The sequence below is a fragment of the Crocuta crocuta genome, unplaced genomic scaffold, assembly GCF_008692635.1.
Source record: "Crocuta crocuta isolate KB4526 unplaced genomic scaffold, BGI_CrCroc_1.0 scaffold6, whole genome shotgun sequence".
Taxonomy (NCBI): domain Eukaryota; kingdom Metazoa; phylum Chordata; class Mammalia; order Carnivora; family Hyaenidae; genus Crocuta; species Crocuta crocuta.
Genome location: NW_027531917.1, coordinates 8980027 through 9002386, shown reverse-complemented (window position 1 = coordinate 9002386; position 22360 = coordinate 8980027). Strand labels below are relative to the sequence as shown.

General features: G+C 36.1%; 1 protein-coding gene across 5 annotated transcripts in view; it reads left to right on the top strand.

Moving 5' to 3' along the window:
- EPHA3 (EPH receptor A3) overlaps nucleotides 1-22360 on the top strand; it is a 351638-nt gene that overhangs the window by 281150 nt on the left and 48128 nt on the right. For 4 of the 5 annotated variants that reach the window (XM_077774854.1, XM_077774853.1, XM_077774856.1 and 1 more), the window contains exons 8-11: nucleotides 4546-4648; nucleotides 5367-5434; nucleotides 11031-11156; nucleotides 16545-16730. In XM_077774854.1, coding sequence (XP_077630980.1) covers nucleotides 4546-4648; nucleotides 5367-5434; nucleotides 11031-11156; nucleotides 16545-16730 — 483 coding nt within the window. Of the gene's footprint in view, nucleotides 1-4545; nucleotides 4649-5366; nucleotides 5435-8775; nucleotides 8896-11030; nucleotides 11157-16544; nucleotides 16731-22360 lie in introns of those variants that run through there. The other variant, XM_077774857.1, reaches the window with a different exon arrangement.

Genomic DNA, 22360 nt, shown 5'->3' with positions numbered 1-22360 from the left:
TTTTTGCATATTGATATTTTAAAAATAATTTAAATTTTTTTAATAAAATTTAAAAAATGATGTTTGTATTTCTTTAACATTTTGCTGTTCTACTTTTTTCTAGTTTTATTTTTAAAAATTATATGAAAAGTTATCTTTCATAAGACATATAGATATTTTTTAGTAGAGCGAAGTTTAGAGTTTAGATAATATCTTTTGAACTTTGTTAAAATGTCGTTTTTAATGTTTATTTATTTTTGAGAGAGAGAGAGCAAGCAGAGGAGGGGCAGAGAGAGAGGGAGACACAGAATCTGAAACAGGCTCCAGTCTCTGAGCTGTCAGCACAGAGCCCATCGTGGGGTTCGAACTCATGAACCATGAGATCATGACCTGAGCTGAAGTCGGATGCTTAACCAAGTGAGCCACCTAGGCAACCCCAAATGTCTTATTTTTTATAATTATTATTATCTTTACAGATGAGGAAAGTGAGGCATAGAGAGGTTTAAGTAACCTTTCTAAAGTCACATAATTGGTAAATGATGGCTCAGATTCGAGAACCCATGTAGTTATATGATAATAAGCATTATCTTTTTTTTTTAAGTTTGTTTATTTTGAAAGAGAAAGTGAGCAGGAGTGAGCAGAGAGAGAGAGGGAGAGAATCCCAAGTATACTTGCACTGACAGGAATCCTGATATCATGACCTGAGCTAAAATCAAGAGTTGGACACTCTACCAACTCAGCCACCCAGGCACCCCATTAAGCACTTTCATAAGCATTTTATTTGACTCTGTTCTGTAGTTATTTGAGTACTATTATTTCCTTTATAGATGGTTTAGGATACAGTTTATGTGATTTTTCTCAGATTGCATAACGAGGAAGTGGAGTCAGTGAACCTGGAACCTCCACATTACGGAGTACTAATCCAGTGCTGCAGCTGTACATTAAAAAATATATATTGTGCTGAAATTGTAGAGTTTATAGGAGTAAAGGGCTTCCCTAGAGTCAAGGTAGCATCTCCACAGCGAGAAGTATAAACAGAATGAAACGGACATGCTTGGGAAAGCAGACAAGTCAACTGTCTGGAAATCCTCCTTGGGCAGAAACTGAATCTACAGCACTTTTTGCTAGTTTTTTACTGGGGAAATGAAATAATAAAAATATGTAACATTTATTAAGTATTTGTTAAGTGCTTAGAACTGTTTTAAGTGTTTGGTTATATTAACCCATTTGATCATCACCCCAGTGATCTTATGTCACACAGCAAAAGAAGTGCAAATCCAAGCATTCTGGTTCATGAGAATGAGCTTCTAACCAGTCTGCTTTAGGGAGAGAAAGTCAGCAGTATGTGCAGGATGTTCTAAAATGGGAAATGAGTAGAAACAGTGGAAGCAGTTTGTTTGTGGGAAAACATATTCAAAATGAGTTTCTAAGACATGCAGTAGACAGTAACTTTTTAAAGTGCTCCACATATTTTTAGACAACTCTACAATGCATGTATTCAAAATCACTCATTAAAAATGTTTGGTAATTTCACTAACAAAAATGATCCATTTGATCATGTGCCTTAGATAGTCGCCAGGATTCATAGATATAGAGATAGAGGACATTGCAGAGATATCCTAATTTAATTCTGTCTGTGACAGAAAAAGAAATAGAAAATTCCTCTTTCTTCTATTATGTTTCCTCTCCCAGTTTCATTGACCTGTATCTCATCAGCTGGCTAAACGTCACAGAGAATGCAGAACTTGTTGCATTTCAGAAGTTATTACAATGTATGCACAACATGGAAAGCATGAGATAACATTATTATTATAGGTTTATGGAGCATGTTGAATCACTAAGTTAAGTTATTTTACAAACGAATCATAGATTTATATCCAATGGATAGCGATGCATCTGTCCAGTTGTTCTGGGATAGAGATGTTAAGATGGAATTACATGAACTTTATAGGGGAAAATGCAGCAGAAGGAAGGAGGCAGGAAGAACAGAAGTGGTCAGGCAGCACCTCGTGCTGGGATTTAGGTCAGAGGTCTGTGAAGAGGTGGAGGGAAAGAGAAGACTGGAGGAGGAAGGGACATAGCCAGCAGCACAACTCTGCGGGTGTCACAAGCGGTGGGGAGTCCCAGAGTGAAGACCCCTTAGAGGAGTCCTGCACTGAGCAGGGAGGGCTTGGCTCCAGTCCCTTGTGGCGTTTAGTCATCGAGGGGAGGGTGGCCAGGGTGTGAAGGCTGCGGTGGGTCCAGAAGGTACAGCAGCTGGAGGCTGTCTGCCTGCTGCAGACTTAGCAGGACGATCCGAGCAGGCACTCCCATGCCTGCCACAGTGGTGTGAACAACAGTTTGCTGGTAGTAAAGAATAAAGAGCTTGCAGCAGTTTACATGATGAGGGTGCCTTCCTTCCAACACTCTGAGCTCTTATTTTCAGTTGCTTAGAAAACTTCTTATAGCCCATTTGCCGTGTGTCTCTATTTGTATCATATAGGTCTTCCTAAAACTGCATTATTTTCAAGAAAACCTTCCAAACTTAGATTTTGATCAGGCTGAATATGTATTTGATAATGGCTTCTGGAGAGGTGATAGTATTCAAGTAATCCAATTCTCTCTTCTAAGCTCCTTAGATACCTCACTCATTCATTTGTTCAATCAGCACTTACTACAAGGGCAATAGACATTGAAATATGGGCACGCGAAAGACGTTGTTCCAGGAGCTGTGTATATTTTGGAAAGTCTAGAGACTAGGATGCTTATAGAGTTTGTTAGAAATGAGGCTGGGGTGTAGGCAAGAAACAGGATCTTAAATGGCTTTAACCTGCTCTGCTACAGAATTTGTATGTTATCTTAAAAGTGATGGAGAGCCCTGCAAAACTTTTATGCATGACAATGACATGATCAAATGCATGGTTTAGAAGAAATACTCTACTGGCCAGATAAAAGATAGGAAAGGAAAGCAAATAAAGACCAATTAGGAATTTCTAATTGTAATCCAGAAGAGAAATGAAGACATGAACTAAAACACTTAAAACAGTTTGGTGATTAATTGGATAGTGAAGGATGGGGAGAGGGAGAAGACAAGATGACTTCATATTTGTGGTCTACACCTTGCTACTCAAAATGTGGTCTGGAATCAGTCGTCAGCATCACTGGAAGCTTATAAAAAAAAAGCAGTCTCAGGTCACCAGTGTGGCTCAGTGCCTAACTCTTGATTTTGGCTCAGGTCATCATCCCAGCATCTTGAGACTCACCCCACATTGAGCCCCTTACTGGGCTCTGTGTTGAGTGTGGAGCCTGCTTAAGGCTTCTCTGCCCCTCTCTCCACCACCTCTCTAAAATAAATGAAAAAAAGAAAAGAAAAGCACAGTCTCAGTCCCCACTCTAGACAGACTGAATCAGAAACTTCTTTTCCAAAAGATTCCCCAGTGGTTTTGAATGAACACTGAAGTCAGAGAAGCACTGGTCTAGCTCAAGGATCAGTAAATGTTTTCCATAAACCAGGAAACTTTTGCCATAAAGGGCTAGACAGTAAATATTTTAGGCTGTGTTTGCAAACGATGCTCCTCTGTTGCTCCTCCTCAACCTGGCTATTGTAGCTTAAAAGCAGCCATAGAATGAATTCGTGTAGCATAATACACAAATGAATGTGGCTGTGCTCCAATACAACTTCACTTATGGACACTAATTTTGAATTTTACATAATTTTTACATGTCAAAAATCTTCTTTTGACTTTCTACTACCATTAAGCAAATGGAAGCCATTCTAAGCTCTTGAGCTATATAAAACCTTGTGGCAGGCCAGGTTTGATTCCTGAATCATTTTTACCAACATCTCGTCTAGGTGAGTGAGGGAGTGATGGGCTGCTCATAAAGGTAGGAAACACAGGGAGAATAATTTGTTGGGGGTATGTGCTAAAAAAACATTTATATAATTCTAGATATTGGAAGCTAAACAAGCTTGATTAGAAAGCTTTTAGGGCATCTGGGTAACCCTGTCGCTTAAGCATCCGACTTCGGTTCAGGTCTGATCTCACCACTTGTGAGTTCGAGCCCCATGTGGGGCTCTGCGCTGACAGGTCAGAACCTGGACCCTGCTTCGGATTCTGCATCTTCCTCTCTCTCTGCCCCTCCCCCGCTCTCACCCTGTCTTCTCTCTCTCAAAACTAAATAAGCACTAAAAAAATTTTAGGAAGCTTTTATAACTTCATTCAGGGAAATCTACCTGGTCTCTATGTTCCTCTGATAACTTCTGGTTTAACCTATGAGTTTCTTTGCAATGAGCCTACAGAAAACCAGTCCAGGATATTTCACAGATTAGGCACTCAAGTCCCATTTGATTGATGCCATTGAAAGAGAGTATCTTATCTTATTAGTTAGAAATTTCAGGCACCATTATAGGAAGTGTCTGTTTTTACACTAAAGTGGGGAATTCTGTTTACATTGTATTAAGCAGTAAGCCATATTTTGGGTAAAAGCAGAATAACTATGATTGAGTTTATCAGCTTTTCCATGCAGATGTTAGTTATGATGTGTTAATGCCTGGTCTTTTCTTATTTTTTCTCTTCAATCTCCCAGCTTTCTCCATCTCAGGGGAAAATAGCCAAGTGGTAATGATTGCCATTTCAGCGGCAGTGGCCATTATTCTCCTCACAGTGGTCACCTACGTTTTGATAGGGAGGTGAGTTTGCAGTCTCTTTTACGACTGACTTTCATGACTGACTTTCACTATTGCTCTGCTCGCTCCCCTTAATTGTAGCTAAAACCTGAAGAGTGTGGTGAATGAAGTATTTTAACAGCTAAGAATGTCTCTGCTTGTAACTGTTCTTTCCTCCCTTCCCTTTATTTTGTTTCTCCATCTTTAGTTTTGATTTTCTTTTTTTCCCATTAAATTCCTGCCCCACTTTTCAACCTCATACCACTTCTCTTCTTCCTTTTGACCTCATTTTTGGTTTTTACTCTCTTTTTCCAATGTTCTCTCACTCTTGAAATGCACCCCAGATTTCCCTGCCACTTTCTCACCCAGAACACTGGCAACACGGCACAGCACTAATCACTAACAATGGGGACTTTACCCTTCATTCATTCTAACAGCAGTTGTTAAAAAAAAATACTATAAACACTTTCTAAGGCCATTATAAAAACTGAACTGAAGGGGTCTGCACAGTGGGGAAGCAACTCTGCATATCTCCTCATTAGGCAGCTTTCCAGAGTCCCCAGAGAAAGAGGCTTTCTATAAAGGATTTAGAAAATATGAAGTCATTAAACTTTCACTAAAGCATTTAATTGTTTGAGGAAAATGCTTTATTTTTTTTTTTGTGTGCTTTGCACATTCTGAGCATAGATAATTGCTTTCATATATTTCCTTTCTGTGTTCTCTTCCCCTGACTTCCCTCCAGGTTCTGTGGCTATAACAAGTCAAAACATGGTGCAGATGAAAAAAGACTTCATTTTGGGAACGGACATTGTAAGTTCCTAAGCTGTTTTGGTGCTTTGGTTTTACCGTTTTAGTTTTAGCAGTCATTGATATATAATTGGATAACTTCCCCCACAAAGAAGGGAATGCAAGAGGAGTTTTATGAAAAAAAAATTAAGCAGATTAAATTAATTTAAAATGGGGAAGGAAATTCATGGCTCTGCATGAAGTAATTTTTACATGGTCACATTTCAGCATCCTTAAGCTAAAGTGAAGGATAACCTGTGGTTTATAGCCAAATAATGCACATAATGGGGAGTATGTACTATACAGTCAGCTCTGCGTAGCTGGAAGGCAAAGCGTATCTTCCATTTCCTTATTTTTCATCCTTTGCTAAAATCTAAATAGGAACCTTTTCCCTTTCCGAACTCCCAAATAAATATAAACAACCTCTGTTTATGTGAAATGCCGGAGTCTATTTTGTCATCCAACCGGGAGAGAGCCTTTAAAATAAACTGTTTATTTTGTAGTTATACGATATCTCACTGGTAGAAAAGCCAGCACTTTTCCCTCATAGTTTAATACCAATCAATTTAGTCTCCTTTTAATATTTTCTAAAGGAAATACTCTTTTGGGAAACAAAGTGTTTATATCTAATAAGAGGACTGTTTTTTTTCTTCTTGTGGCAAAACAAATCATCCCAGGCATTTTGATTTTTCCAAACGACGTGGCAATTACTAATCAGTGGACTCAAAGGGAATAGCATGTTCTTATGGAAATTAGTGCAGACTAAACTCATACTTTCGTGCTCTCAAATCACCTCAATATGACTGATGTAGTCTTGTAAGCATCACTTTCTGTGATTCACTATTGCCTTGTAAAATTATTTTCAGTTCAGCATGATACTTTATATCCATCAATGGCTTTGCATCTAAAAACTATAGTTCTCATTTTAACTCAAGTTAACAGCTTGATTACCTATTGCCAACATGCAGGAGGCACACAGTAGCTTACAAAAAAGAAAAAGAATGTCTTCCAAAATGTAAACTGATGTGAGCTGGACACAGTGACAGAGTTTACAAAGAGCATTATTTGTTTTATCCTTCTCATTGCAGTCATCGCAGAATAATTTGCAAAAGCCAAAGTGCTACCCTCCTCTTGGCAACATCTCATCCTTCTAGATGAGTCAGGTTGCCACCTCAAAAGTCTTAAGAGAATGAATGAACAAACTTCAGGAGGCTTGTGTAGCTTTTTTTACTGTCCCCCCAAAAAACACTGAGTCACAGCTGCCATGCATAAATTAGAGCACTTACATTGCTGTGGATTAAATTGTTCTCAATTTGAGTTGAACAGTCAATGTAAATATAGCCTTTAGAGTAAAACCATACTGACTTGGGTTTTTAATGTCAGAATTGTAAATCTCATGAATTTGGAACAATGATAAATTTCTGTGTCCCATTGGTAAGCACATTCCTCCATCACTCCAGTCTGTTTTAGCTGTTGGTTTCTCTGGTGGAGTTGCTCGAAACTTTAATTTTCTTCAAATGCGCAATGTCTTTATGATAGACAAACAAAAAAGAAATGCATTTTATCCTAGCTGTAAGGGCATAAGGTAACGTACATGCTTGTCATAAACTTTCTGCATCTTAATGCTACAGCTGGTTTATTTCAGACCATTTATTTGGTATTACTTTAAAAAACTCTAGCTATGAACTATTCCCTCCAGTCTTGTTACAAATCCTATAATATTGCTTCAAAAGGAAAGAAATGTGTTTCACCTCCTAAGATCCTGTCCCCTTGCCCTCTGCGGCTAGGCCGTTTTATTTCTTGCTATCCTTAGGGCAACTCATGCTGGTAAAATGGAAATGTAAATTATTGTGTTTGCGCAGAACGAGCTGTAAAGTAGTACAGCTTAACACGTGAACATGTGTTTATTATCTGGTTTTCTTGACACAGCCCAGTTACTCTGTATGTTGCCCTTAATTATTGGTGTGAAGGGATTATGTGCCTTGTATCCTGCATCACCTGATTCCTGGAACCTCTGGGGTCAGCAGTGAAAAGTCAGCAGCCGAAGCTCCCACGGCGAACAGGCCATTTTACTTGGGGATGTGTGTGTTTATATTTCTATTGTTTCCCAAATTTCATGTGCATAGAAAAGAAGTTTCCATGATTTTTATTTAATTGCACTAAATTTGATTGATTTTAGTTGGGAATGGTGATTGAATGTTCAGATTATTTAGTAATACATACACTCCCTAGGCCTGGCAGGTATAGAAGGGTCACTCTAAAGCACAATTTCAAGGCTGTTTCAAGCCGGGCCTTATTTAAAATGTTAGACTTTGTGTCTGACAACTCATTTTATAATGGTCTTTGTAAATCCTGATGCTAGTAAATTGCTTCCAAATTGCTTTCCTTAAGTTCCTCAAGGTAACACATTTGTAATTGTTTACAAGAAAAGTTTTCTTTTTTTTTTTTAATTTTTTTACCTCACTTAAAAAAATTTTTTTAACATTTATTTTTGAGAGGGAGAGACCGAGACAAAGTGTGAGCAGGGGAGGGGCAGAAAAAGAGGGAGACACAGACTCAGAAGTTGTTAGTACAGAGTCTGATGCGGGTCTTGAACCCAGGAACCATGAGATCATGACCTGAGCCCAAGTTGGACCCTGAACTGACTGACCCACCCAGCCGCCCCAAGTTTGACCTTATTTTTAAAAGGTTTTTAATTTTCCTTGAAAAGGAATACTAAACGTCCTAATCTTACTGGTCCTTTATTGTACCATTACTAGAGATAAATCAAAACTGGATGATCATATATCTCAGCCTCCCTTTGATGTGAATTTCCATCAAATGTAACAATTTATTATACAAAAAGATTCTGACAGAACTTTATTTCCTAATATATTTCAGTAAGTGCAGTGTACAGTTACTTTTACTGTTTTCCTTACTCGTAAGCAAGACAAGTATGCAAGCCTTTTTTAATATGTTTGCTTGTTTTAAGGGTAAAGTGTTTTAGTACTGATAATATTAGAAATAGTTTTAGTGTGGGGCCCCTGGGTGGCTTAGTCGGTTAAGCGTCCGACTTTCGCTTAGGTCATGATCTCGCGGTTCTGGGTTCGAGCCCCGCATAGGGCTCTGTGCTGACTGCCAGCTCGGAGCCTGGAGCCTGTTTCAGAGTCTGTGTCTCCCTCTCTCTCTGGCCCTCCCCTGCTCACGCTGTCTCTCTCTCTCTCTCTCTCTCTCTCTCTCTCTCTCTCTCTCTCTCTCTCTCTCTCTCTCTCTCTCTCTCTCTCAGAAATAAATAAAAATATTTAAAAAAAGAAATAGTTTTAGTGTAATAATAAATTATAATAGACCACTGTACTAAAAAGTGACTCTGCCCTCTGTTTTTGTAGGAAGCAACAATGTTTACAATAATGGCAGAAGCTTGCAAACTGATCTGGGAGCTCTAAAGGAATGGACATTTCTGGCCCAAATTCTCTCTCCAGAAACCTCAATCATACTGATAATTGTGAATAAACATTCTTAACATGAAAATACATATAATGTCAATAATCTCTATCATTTATTGGGCATTAACCCCATAGCAGGCACTCATGCGAGGCACTTGAATAACAAGTATACAAGAACTTTCTTTCTCTGACACCTAGCTAATTCTTTTTACTGAGCTGTTCAGAATAGAAAACCATCAAAAGTAGAGTTCTTGCTTCAAAAGCTGCTCTACTCACAGTTTACCCAAAGCAAGGGCAAAGGACTTGTCATTTCCCCATTTCTACGGATGTAACTCTAGAATGGGTATCTTCTGGAATAATCTGTGCTTGACCTCAGGATGGAGAGGCTGCTGTGTTGCAGTGCCAGTGTCAACACAGGCCAAGGAGGAGGAGCGTTAGCCTCTCTTCTCCATTTGCTCCCTGACCTACCCATTTCTTTCTAGAGTCTCAAAAATCATCTGGAGAAGTAACTAAGGAAAATTGGATTTTTACTTCCCAACCACCATTTATTTTTTATAATCCATTTATACTTATGCCTCTATTTCCTATCTCAAAATCTTTATGGATCCTTTGCAGGAACATAACTTATTATGTGGTGTAACCAGGGCATTCATGAAGATGTCCTATAGGTCAATGAATGATCATTTCTCAGCCCAAACTATGAAATGCTGGACCTGTTGGCCTAATGTCCACTGTGCTGAAGGTTCTCCAGAATAACTGCTATCATCAGTCTCTACACCCATTTCATCCACACTACAAAACTGAGTCAGAGACGTCTTTGGTCATCACTGAATGTTCACTTGCAATTTGCCATTAATATGCTTTCATTATGAAGGATGCTATAAAAGAGAACATCTGATTTCTTTTGTTACTTTAGGATAAAAAAAATCCTTCAATAATATAGTGTCATAAATGAAAAAAATATATCACTATTAGACATCTTTGCCCCTTGCTAAAACAATGTTACCAATATTTTTTAACCATTTTTTAAAAAATTAACAAAATTAAAAACAAAAATCCATCATATAAGTATATATGCAATATCGTTTAGTATTAGAGCATGTTTATGTACTTTAGTAGATCCTAAGCTCCCTTTGATAAAACTTTAGTTTTAGGGGTGCCTGGCTGACTCAGTTGGTAGAACAGGCAATTCTCGATCTCTCTGGGTCATGAGTTCAAGCCTCACATGGAGAATTAGTTTTACTGCAGAGAAATTTATTGAACATTCCAAATTATTCCTAATATGATTTATTTTTTCCAAATAATAGAAATCTAATTAGTATTAAATCAAATCCAAAATGATTCTCCTGTATCTTTTAAACATGATAATTTAATTATAGAACATCACAAAAAATTTCACTTTCAGAATTATTAACTAAATATACATGTTATGAAGGAGGTTTATATTTAATAAGCTATAAATATAATTTATGTTTGGAATTTAGCTTTTTGGCACTATTATTAAAATATAGAGAATTTATAATGCCTTTATGCTGAAAAGCTATACAGTAGGATTTCAATAAATTGATATATTAATATATTCATATAAGACCTATATTGTATATACATATCCTCACAGGTTTAAGCAGATCTTTAATTACAACAGACAACTTTGATTGTGAATATTACTAAGAGTGGAATAGTGTCAAACAAAAGACATGCCATTTTGTATACTTTAATTAATTTATCTATAATATTAGCCATTGTTCCACCTTTTGAAAGTATTTCACAAACTTTGATTTATTGTCAGATGTAGCATTGTCATAAATATTTGTTTACTGCACTATTTGTAGAAGCATAAATGTGTAATAGTGTGATGGTGTTCACTCACTAGGGCTGATGGTATAATTTCTGGGTCTACTCAATTCTGAATGATCTTCTCCTTGAGATTCCCCTATTTGAACATCCATTTTCCTCCTAGTGCTTTGGTGAGAAAGTTCATTGTGGTTCCTCTTTTTGTTTCATTAGGGGGAATTTTGTTTCTTAAATCATTCAACGCTTATTCCAACCTCTCTGCCAGTTGCAGAATAAACTAACAGTTGGTTCGCTTTATTATAACAGGGATATTTTTTCACTAATAATATGGTTATATAAAATTTTCTCAGTAAAGTTTGTGTAAATCCAGCTACAATAATGCCTTTCTCCCTTCCCTTAAACAGTAAAACTTCCAGGTCTCAGGACTTATGTTGACCCACACACATACGAAGACCCTACTCAAGCAGTTCATGAGTTTGCTAAGGAATTGGATGCCACCAACATATCCATTGACAAAGTTGTTGGAGCAGGTAACCACCACAGTAACCCCCACTCTCTACCTATGTGTCAATTACAGGTTTGCAACTATGAATAAGAACTCTGCCTAAGAATGTGCAAATTGTCAAACCTAAGTTATATTGCTATGAAAAGGGACATTTTTTCTGGTTTCAACATCAAAGGCAGGCAATAAATAAATGAAGGAGTATTTAATGGAATGTAATGATTTCAAAGGTGCCAGACTTACGGACTCACAGACCATGGCCAGCTTTTTATTTATTGAATTTCAGAGGCGGCCGCCTCAATAGCTCCGTCTTCCCCTGGCTATGCTGATCATGTGTCACAAAGCCTATTTGATTAAATAGGGATAACAGGATAAAAGTGCATCTTACTTTAGACAAGCTCACTAAGTGAAAATTTTGAGTTTCTAAAACAGGCAATTTTAGAATCCTCTTTAAAATTAAAAAAAAGGAGGCAACACAAAACATAATCATAAATGACGCATTTTACACAAATTGACTCAAAACTATTTGAGTGGATAGTTTAAGTAACATAAAGTACTCCATTTTAATACTTGTCTATTACTTTATATAGTTTAAATGCATTTGTGTTGAAGCTTGTTTTCATATAGATACCTCTTCATTCTAATCATTAATGGATTCAATTATAATTCCATTAATAAACACCTCTGGAGTGATTGTGAATAACAGTTGCACATTTCCAATAAAAGTTATAGATACTTATAGAATAACACTATTTTTACATTTACACATAAACACAGGAACATCCACAGACATTCAAGGTACATTTGAATAAAACTGCTACTCAAAAGTAAAAATAAACAATCTTGTCCAATAGTTCTACCCATCACCTCGTTCTTCAATATTATTTTATAAACAAATGCCAAATAGATATGTTGATGTGGGAAAGAGAAAGACTGAGAAATTAATTCATTGAATAGTGAATAACATCAGATCACGTTTTCTGCAAGATGCTTCTTTACACAAATGTGCATATAATTTTCTCTGTTTTTCTTTCTATACATCAAAGCAGCATTTAGAAAGCTTACAGTATTTACTTTTGAAGCAGGAAAATCTGAGTAATTCATATTATCTAAATAAAATGATAATATACTAAATCTTCTCTGACTTTATTAATATTTCAGACTTCTAAAACTCACAGGTGCAGGTGATATTAAAATATGAAACTAATAATTCATAGAAGGAAAATACAGTATGTGCTTCTTTTTCCACAATTAAGACTTAAGAGTATACACGTCCATCCTATATCTGTGTTAATCTAGTGAACACAAATAAATATTAATTTCTCTCTTTCATTTGTACAGTTCTGCTTTGTAAACTGCCCTGTGGTGCATGTGGTTCCTGTAGCGCTGGTGTTAATATCGTCCCACAAGAGTGCACTGTTCCCTAGCACGGAAACCTGAGGAGCACCTGTAGCACACAGGCTTTGCACACTCAAATGATATGAGGATGAGAAACTTATTTGTGCTCAGCCAGTGTCCAGAGGCCAGACAGACACATGGGGACCTTGAACTTTGGGGCCCTTTCCACTAGTAAAACCTTATCTAGAGAGATGGTATTTGATAACGCTAGAACACAGTGGTGTGAGACAAGACACACACATTAAAATGGTATCTAATAAATAAAATAAAATAAAAGTAACTGATAAATAATGGTATCTGATAAATATACAAAAAAATATAAGGCTACTTATACTCTGTTCATTTCTCCTATCTTAAATTACATATTTTAAATGAAAGGAGGGTAAGAAATTTTATTTTGAACAGTTTTGCATTGTGCATCTTAAACCAGAATATGGTGCACCCATTCTCATAAAGCATATTTTATTTCAAAGTACGGATACAACCTACTGCAGTTATTGGATTAAACAATCAAGCAGTGCTTTCCAAATGATCTTACAGTTGTGCTTTTACTTAGAAATGACAGGATAAGTTTTTTTTTTTTCCTTACAGGTTAAGAGGTAATTGAATAAGACCATGTAAAATTTGGCTAGATGGAAAGATAGGGCATTGCATTTGCCTAATCTTTGTTAATATTTCAAACACAGTTGTTTATTATAAAGAGAAATGAATTAATGTTTAACATTTCTGTTTAGCATAATATATTGGTGGCCATTTCTAGTATTTATCTGATAAAATAATCACATTTCAAAGTTTTGGTGTTTTTAAAAAATTAGCATGACTGAAACATCATCTTCTGAATTTTGAAAGTAGATATACATTTACATATGTCAGATATTTCCTTAAAAAGAAGGAAAGGAACCCTAATTGACCCACTTGAAATTTGAACTCTCTCCCTGATCCCCCCAGTGAGGGACTTTTACAAAATTCCGTTCTTTACAAATACTTGTCCAGAATGACATTGACCTTGTTATCACCATTAACATCACAACCACCTCTTCTTACATTAATACAGAATTTAACATTTTAAAAAACATTTTTGTATTTATTCTTCAATTTGATCTAACTCTTCAGAAGTAGATAGATAATTTATCCTTCTTAAGGTGGGTCTGAACTCAGAGAAGAAAATAGTAACTAACTTGTAGATGACATTATGCATCTTTACATACATTAATTTCTTTAATTATACAAAAATTTTATGAGTTAGATGCAATTGGTGTTCCCATGTTAGATAAAGAGAGAAAGATACAGAGAGGTTAAGATGCTTGCTCAAGTGGTGCCTGATTGACTCAGTCAGTTGAGCATCCAACTCTTGATTTTTGTTCAGGTCATGATCTCAAGGTTCATGAGATCGAGGCTGGCATTGGGCCCTGTGCTGACAGCCTAGAGACTGCTTGGGATTCTGTCTCTCCCTTTCTCTCTCTCTCTCTCAATCTCTCCCTCTCTGCACCTCCCCCATGCACATGCATGCTCTCTCTCTCAAAAGAAATACATATTTTAAAAAGGCGCTAGCTCGGGGCGCCTGGGTGGCTTAGTCGGTTAAGCGTCCGACTTTCACTTAGGTCATGATCTTGCAGTTCGTGGGTTCGAGCCCCGCGTCGGGCTCTGTGCTGACTGCCCGCTCAGAGCCTGGAGCCTGTTTCAGAGTCTGTGACTCCCTCTCTCTCTGACCCTCCCCTGCTCATGCTGTCTCTCTCTCTCTCTCTCTCCAAGAAATAAATTTAAAAAAAAATTTAAAAATAAATAAAAAAAATAAAAAGGCGCTAGCTCAAAATCACACAGCTAATAAGTGACAGCGGCAGTTAGGCCCTAGAATCTGTTCTCTGTCCCACAGCTCAGTACTATCTGTCCTGCAATCTGTTGGCAAATGACCTGTCACATTGAATAAGTGGTGATAACATCAAAATTTAAAACATGGTCCATTACAGTGTATTGACTCATGATAATGGCAGAACTTTATTTCAGAAAATAGAAATGTATTATGGATGCTTTCTTATGGTTTGCTCAAAGTTAATGTTTATGCAGCATGAACTGGAGCTCTCTGGCAAGGTTCCAATAGCCCAGTATAAGGAAAGGAAGTCCTACTCGTGCTTACAGATTCTAACAATGATTTACTTTGCATCACAATTCTCCTAATACTCACTCTCTATAATGACATATTCTTCCTTGGATTTCAAAAGATCAATGAATGTTCTCAAACTTTGCCCCTGATTCTCCCTATAATTCTAAGGAACACCCTAGCTACAAATATTGCCATCTTCTCCCTATTCCTTCAAAGAGAAAAAATTAGATCTGACTTATTTAGCATTATAACTCTGTATTTTTCAAAGTGCCGGTCATATTGTTGCCAACTGATGGGTATTTATTTTTAAAATGTATAAATAGCTGCTTTTGGACCTTATGTGACTTTGACAAGTTACAGCATAAGTCATGGTTTTGAAAACAGTGACAAAACTGGATTCCTGAGAAAAGGTCAAGTCTGGGGAAGTTTAGAGCTTCCTGGAGAGAAGCAAGCCATTCGTAGTAATGCAGCTGGTAAATCAATAGGACAACCTGCTGCTTTTGTGGGTTGAACCACTTGCTTGAACAAAATATAGAGAAGAAGCATCTCCCTTCTTGACAGCTCCTCTCTGGCTGACCCACGGGGCATAGGGCTTGTACAAAAACTCACGATGAGAAGGTTGGACCAAGAATCCTCTGCCATTCCATAGACAGCCTAACAATGAATTATACAATTAATCCTTTTCTAAAAAATCTCTCATTTGATATTAAAAAACATTTTTTAAAGTGTTGTACAATCAGATGTAGTAAGCTACACAAGATTAGGATTTCCTTTATGAGCAAGGAACGTTCTATGCATGGCACTACATAGTGGCAATTACTATGGCAACTGGTGGGACAGAAAAATGAATGTAAAGGGTCTCCACTCTCAGGGAGCTCAAAAAAGGTTGAAAAAGTTATGGGTAAATTTTCTGAATAACAATATATATGAAGATAGTGCCCAAACTAGTTCTAGGCAATTTTATATCAGTCGGATTAGGCTATTTAATTTTTTTAGTGTTTATTTTTGAGAGTGAGAGACAGAGTGTGAGCAGGGGAGGGGTAGACAGAAAGGGAGACACAGAATCTGAAGCAGGCTTCAGACTCCAAGCTGTCAGCACAAAGCCTGACGCAGGACTCGAACCCACAAACTGTGAGGTAATGACCTAAACCGAAGTCAGATGCTCCACTGACTGAGCCACCTAGGCGCCCTAGACTATTTAAAAGTCACCAACATTCCAATTTTGGTAGATTGTGGATTAATTATGCATTTAAAACAAGTTTTTTATTGAAGACTTTGAAAATATTTAGAGTGATTCTATATAGAAAAAAGTGTGCTACCTTTTTTTGAAAATAGTATATTTATCTTCTTCCTTCCAGAATCTCAGAGAACTTTACAACTAGTATGTCAATAACGAGTGCAACATGCCAATAATCCAATAAAAGGAATTGGTAGCAGATGCTTCTGTTCTCATATTTAGACAGTCTGAGTGTATAGCTAAATTGGTCCTTTTCGTAATAACAGAATGGCTGGAAACATCTGAAATTTAATCCATTGTTAAACTGATGATACCTATACTGGTCTGTTGATTACCCTGAGGAGATGGTAGCTATGAGAACAAGGACATAAAACCCTATTAGATATAGCCTTCCACTTTCCACTTGTTCTTTCATATAACATTGTTCACAGCGTGGTACTTCAAAATATATGGCAACTCACAAGGTCCATTTCCCACTGGGCTCTCAATGTCCTGGAGTTTCTTAGGGAGTCTCCAGTTACCATTTTCTAAAATAAGTTGGAGATTTACAGTGTACATCTTGTGGGTCAAAGGTGCAAATACTTTGGAATTTGGAACTGAGATGAAACAGTTACTCTCTACTAATAATATTTTTATTATAGATTTCCTTACCTTTGTTTGTTGTTTTGTTATCCTAACAGGTGAATTTGGAGAGGTGTGCAGTGGTCGCTTAAAACTCCCTTCAAAAAAAGAAATTTCCGTGGCCATCAAGACCCTGAAAGTGGGCTACACAGAAAAGCAGAGGAGAGACTTCCTGGGAGAAGCAAGCATTATGGGACAATTTGACCATCCCAACATCATTCGATTGGAGGGAGTTGTTACTAAAAGTAGGTCAAGTCAAAAGGCTGACTTTTGTTATGCAGAGGTTATTTAAACCCTAACTCAGTCATTTCAGAATTTGGTATTTTCTTTCATAGTGATGTCCGTCCTCACAGAGACTAGTTTGGGGTTAACATGTCTTTCTTCAACAAGAAAGCCAAGATATTTAACTAGTGTTATATTGAAAGTGCTATTCTAGATCCTCAAAAATTGAAAAAAAAATAAGAGCTAAAAAGAAAGGACTGTATTAAGACACACTGATGAAAAGGTAGTTAAGTGAATTGGGAAGAAGTCTCTGTTATATGGAATAAATAGCAAGGCAAAACGATGACTCAGTTTTGACAGGAATTTCTGGGAACTCCCAGCTAACTGCTTTTTCTTTTACTGTTCACCAGTTTTAGTTAAACTTCCAAATCTTTACCCCCCTGGCTTTAGGGAAATTATGGGGGTTTGGGGAATACTTCTGAGCTGTAAAGATTGGGATCACATTAGACCCAAGGCCTTTTCCTGGTTCTCTGTGGATTTCAAATAATTCTAATCTAGAGTCCCAGATGGATTTTTGACTGGTTTGGGGAAACTCTGGCTCCCAGCCCATGATAGCAATCTGAACTTATTTCCATGATAGTTTCTCCAGCCAGACTCAGAAGGAATCCCGTGAGGCAGATATGTGATTTTTGGCTCCAATACCAATGAAAACCTCTTGAGAATGCTCTAGGATTTTTTTTCCTCGAGACTTCGGAGCACAGGATGAAGAATAAGCTAAATTGGCAGCAAACTACTTAGACCAAAAGACAACATATGGCAGGAAATTTGGCATCCTTTAGGGGATAATTCATTGGCACCACATTTACATATTCTATGGTTACCAGCAGACATTACACATTATATTTTTCACAATGATATTTTTCTTTAACATTACATGGAGCACTTTCCAAATGGGACGAATACCTATTCTCATCTTGGTATGACTAAAAAGCCAGTTCCTTTCTCACAAGAGCATGGTATAATTGAGATGTACTTTGATTTCCTTTAGAGTTTTTTAATATAATAAATGGGATTAAGAACTGAATAATGTAGAATTTAACCATAAACTGTAAGCCCACATTAAGTGTTGTAAGAAGCATTGTTTTTTTACCTTCTTACTCCTAAAACTTAAGCCATACACATAGTAACACTAAAATATTTTCTGATGAAGAACATGTTTTATTTTTTTAATTAATAATAAAAACACTATTAGTAGTAGTAAGGATTGGGAAGACCTTTGAATCCTTTGTTCCTCCAGGGAAAGACTATACTACTTAATGTCTTAATATACAATTAGCCATTTGGTCTCCTTTATATCATCCTCACCAAGGGGTCGTCAAGATCTTGAGCCCCAATGGGAAGGAAACTCATTTCTACTTATGTAACCATTTTTCTTTTAACCCAGTTTTCATAAGATTTTCTTTATGCATTGACTATTATGTGCCCGAAATAGTACTATTGACATCATTTCATTCTTACCATTACCCTGTGAATTAGATACAGTAATTCCATTTTACATTCGAACAAACAATAACTGTAAAGAGCAGATCGCTTGTCTAATTAGAAAGTGCTAGCAATGGCATTGGAAACTGAATGATGAGCAACATTAAGCCATAATTATTGTGGCAGGTTTTCTTTAAATATAAAAATGAAATAATCAAATATGAACTTTGGTCTGTTGGCAAAGAAAAACATAAAACAATCCCCAAGACCAAACTACCAAAAAAGTTGCATTAAGGAAAAAAAGACTTTAAAAATCACAGGTATTATCTATTAACTACCTTATTCAAGTCTGACTCTGTAACATTCTAATATGGATTACAACTGCCTTATTCTTAGAGTAAAAGTTCTAAATTTGATATATCTCCCTGGTCAAATAAGCATGTAAGAGGCTGCCAAATCTGACTATACAGATCCCAGTCATCTCATATAGTGCGAACATAATAAGGTAGCAGACCTAGAACTAGAGTTTGAACTCCTTTAGTGGCATATTTAAAATCTCTAAGTCTGGTACCCTATAACGTCAGAGAGGAAATAGCAGTGCCTTAGACTAAAGTTTATATGTTGCATTAACATATAAATAAGGCAGTTTTGTCACCAGAAGCTATTCATCCATTCCTATTATTTTATGCTTCCTGAGAATATATGACTGCTAAAACAATCCAATTGCAAAGTTTAAATACACGCGCGCGCGCACACACACACACACACACACACAGACTAGGAGTGATGAAGAGCTTATAATTTAATAAACAAAATTATGTTTTAAGGAAAAAATATATCAGTATCTGGATTAAGAATCAGAGGATCAAGGACATCTGGGTGGCTCAGTCAGTTGAGCATCTGACTCTTGGTTTCAGGCCTGACCTGAGCTGAAACCAAGAGTCCGAGGCTGAACCGAAAGTCTGTGCTCACAGCAGAGGGCCTGTTGGGATTCTCTCTCTCCCTTTCTCTCTTCCCCTCCCCTGACTGTGTGTGCGCTCTCTCTCTCTCTCTGTCTCTCTCTCTCTCTCATTCTCTCTCTCACTCTCTCTCTCAAAATAAAAAAAAATAAACTTAAAAAAAAAGAGTCAGAGGGTCAGAGTAAGTTTTGGCTCACCCCAACTAGTTGTGAGACCTCTGACAAATCAAACCACTCACAGAGACTTCGTTTTCTTCACCTGTAATTTGGAAGAGCAGCTCTACTTCACTATCACCAGATACTTTAAAGATCAAATAAGATTATGTAGGAATACATTGTTAAGTGAAATAGAGCTATGAAAATCCAAATTACCACTTCTGGTAAGCTTGAGATTTTTATCAGTTAACCTTGGCTGTATAGAAAAAAGTATTGTGAAAACAATTCTTTTTTTGCTCAATGATAATTTTTTTTTTAAATACTGCTATTAATTTTATGCTTGAAACACTTGGTCTGTTATAGTGTATCATTTTCAAGTCTTTTAGAGAAAACCCTTTATTCAATCATTATATTTCCATTTATTTGAATTGAGCCATAAACAATTTTAATGATACGTTTTGAGCCTGATGGTCTTAAACAAGAGAAGGTGAGAGACTCTCTGATCTTCAAAGTAGCAGAAAGCTGGGGGCACAGTCTCCACTCAGAATTTTGTACTCACATGTGTTATCAATTTTAGTTGAAGTTCAAAAAAGATGGAACTTGTTTTTAGCAAATGTTTGATATTTCTGCCATCACACCATTAGTCAAATGATGTTGATACTCCAAGAAGACCTCCATTGGCCACGATGCACTCAGTGAAATAAAAGGAATTATACTGGATACAATTGATGTAGGTATTTGGAGAGGGATTATTTTCTGAAAATTAAAAAGTAATAATAATAATAATTCAATTTAAGTGTAACTTTGGAACATTAAGGAATATAGTGAGGAGAACATTAGGACAGTTTCTCATAATTAAAACATTTCTATGCTGGTATGAGCATCCACTTTACACCAAAAGCTTAGTCATTTGTTTGTACTTTTCTTTCTCCTGCATATATGAGAAAAAAATAATCACTGAAATAAGATGTCATTCTGTGGTGACAATGCCAAATTTTTGCTATGTCCTGTTTGCTTCTCTCTAAAAGTTTTCTTCTGTGCTTGTCTCAAGGGTACTAATTCCCTGTAGTATTCAAGATGGCTGATATGTATGTTTATTTTATTAATAATTTATAGAAGTAGTTTGTTAGAATAAACTCTGGTAACCCAAGTTCTCATGTGTTCATGACTAATTTGAGAAAGGAGTCAAGAGTGTACTCAGAGCAACAAAATGAGGAAGATCTTTACTGAACATATTGGAACAAAAATAAGACAGGGAAAAAATTGCTATTTTTACATGTTTAAGGACTTTCCTTATTTTTTCAACATTTTCCATTTATGTCTTTTGAATTGGCCACATTTGAATTACAAAAAATATGTTGTTGTCTATTTTCCGCATTTAAATAGTATGGACTTAAGATATTTTTGAAAGGTTAAATGCAACTTAACAACGTTTGTTAGAACATGATACATGTGTGCAAAGACCGACTTTCAAAGAGTTCTAGTTTAAATATACACTAACTCTTCTAAAGAAGAACTATAATTATAAACTTACTTAATAACTCTCTGAGTAATTCTAGTCATACACACATTCTTGCAGAAAGTGAGAAAAAGAAACACCCCTATTTCATTAGGCTAATGATATCTTGATATCAAATCATATAAAAATATTTCAGAGAGGAAAACAGCTGTAATGCATGAACAAAAACTCACTAACAGTGGAGTAATTAAAAGCCAGAGTTAATAATGTATCAAAAAAGATACTCTATAATACTCAAATTTAGTTTATTCCAAGAAGGCAAAGTTAGTTTACTATTAGTCATACTGGAAATTCACAACATTAATAGAAAAGAAAAAGTCAATCTTGAGAGATACAGAAAATACACATCTTAGTTTAAAAAGTTTTCTTAGCACATCCTACATAGAAAATATGTATGTTTGATAAATATAAAAACCTCAAAACAAAAACAAACAAGCCTATGAACATCATATTCAATAATAAAATATGAAAAACATTCATTTTAAAGTGGAAATGAGAATGTTACTATTATCACTTCAATTCACTAATATGCATAAGGTCTTATTTTCTGCAATTGGACAAGAAAATAAATGAAAGATAGAATAAGCTTGAAAAGGGAAAAACTAAGCTATCCTTGAAAAATCAGACTTAGCACATTCAGATTACTATATTTATTCATTGTTGTTGTACTTATTATACAAATCAGCTTTGTATTCAAAGGGAGAGTAAAAATATTGTTCCTGTCTTTTTTTTAAATTTAAGTACAGTTGATATACAATGATATATTAGTTTTAAATGTACAGCATATTATTGACCACATTGCCTATCCTGTACTTTTCATCTGTTCCTGTCTTTAAAAGTATTAAATTTTGTTTCAAATTAAGCACAAATAAACTTTAAAAATGTAAAGTCAGCTGAATGTAAAGCGTTCAGCATATTAAGATTGATGGAGCATGGTTGATTAGGAAGACTTTGAGAAAGTGTTTCTTAGCCTAATTTTAAAGAGAGAGATTATCCTTAGACATCCTGAAATGATTGACAGGAGATGATCGATTTTAACTGGCACTCTGCTAGGTGCTAGTTTTAGAGCATAGACAACATGGAGATGGTCCCTGCCCTCATTAACCCATAGACCAGTGGTTGTAAAGGGGATCATTTTTGAAATGAATACTGTCTTGATTAAAATGGAATTTGGAAAAGATTGTCCCGTATTTTTATATGATAATGGGAAACCATGGAAAAATACTCTAGGTCATCACAATATTTCTCTCAGTCATATATAGTACATGAAAATCTAAAGCCAAAACATTTTCTTCCTAATCAAAGGTGATTCTAGTCTTTTTTCCTGGGAATAATGAGGCATATTTGTCAGGGTGATTTTGTTCATTTGTTTTTGTTTTGTTTTGTTTTCCTTCTTCTATGTATGCTTTTTGGCTTCCACCTTAATTCTGATTCAATGATACTAATAAAGAGTGCAGGCTGCTAAGGTCAAAGGTTTTGATTTTATAAACCACACTCATATATGTAGAGAGTGTTTAAGTGTTTTGAAAATGAGACAT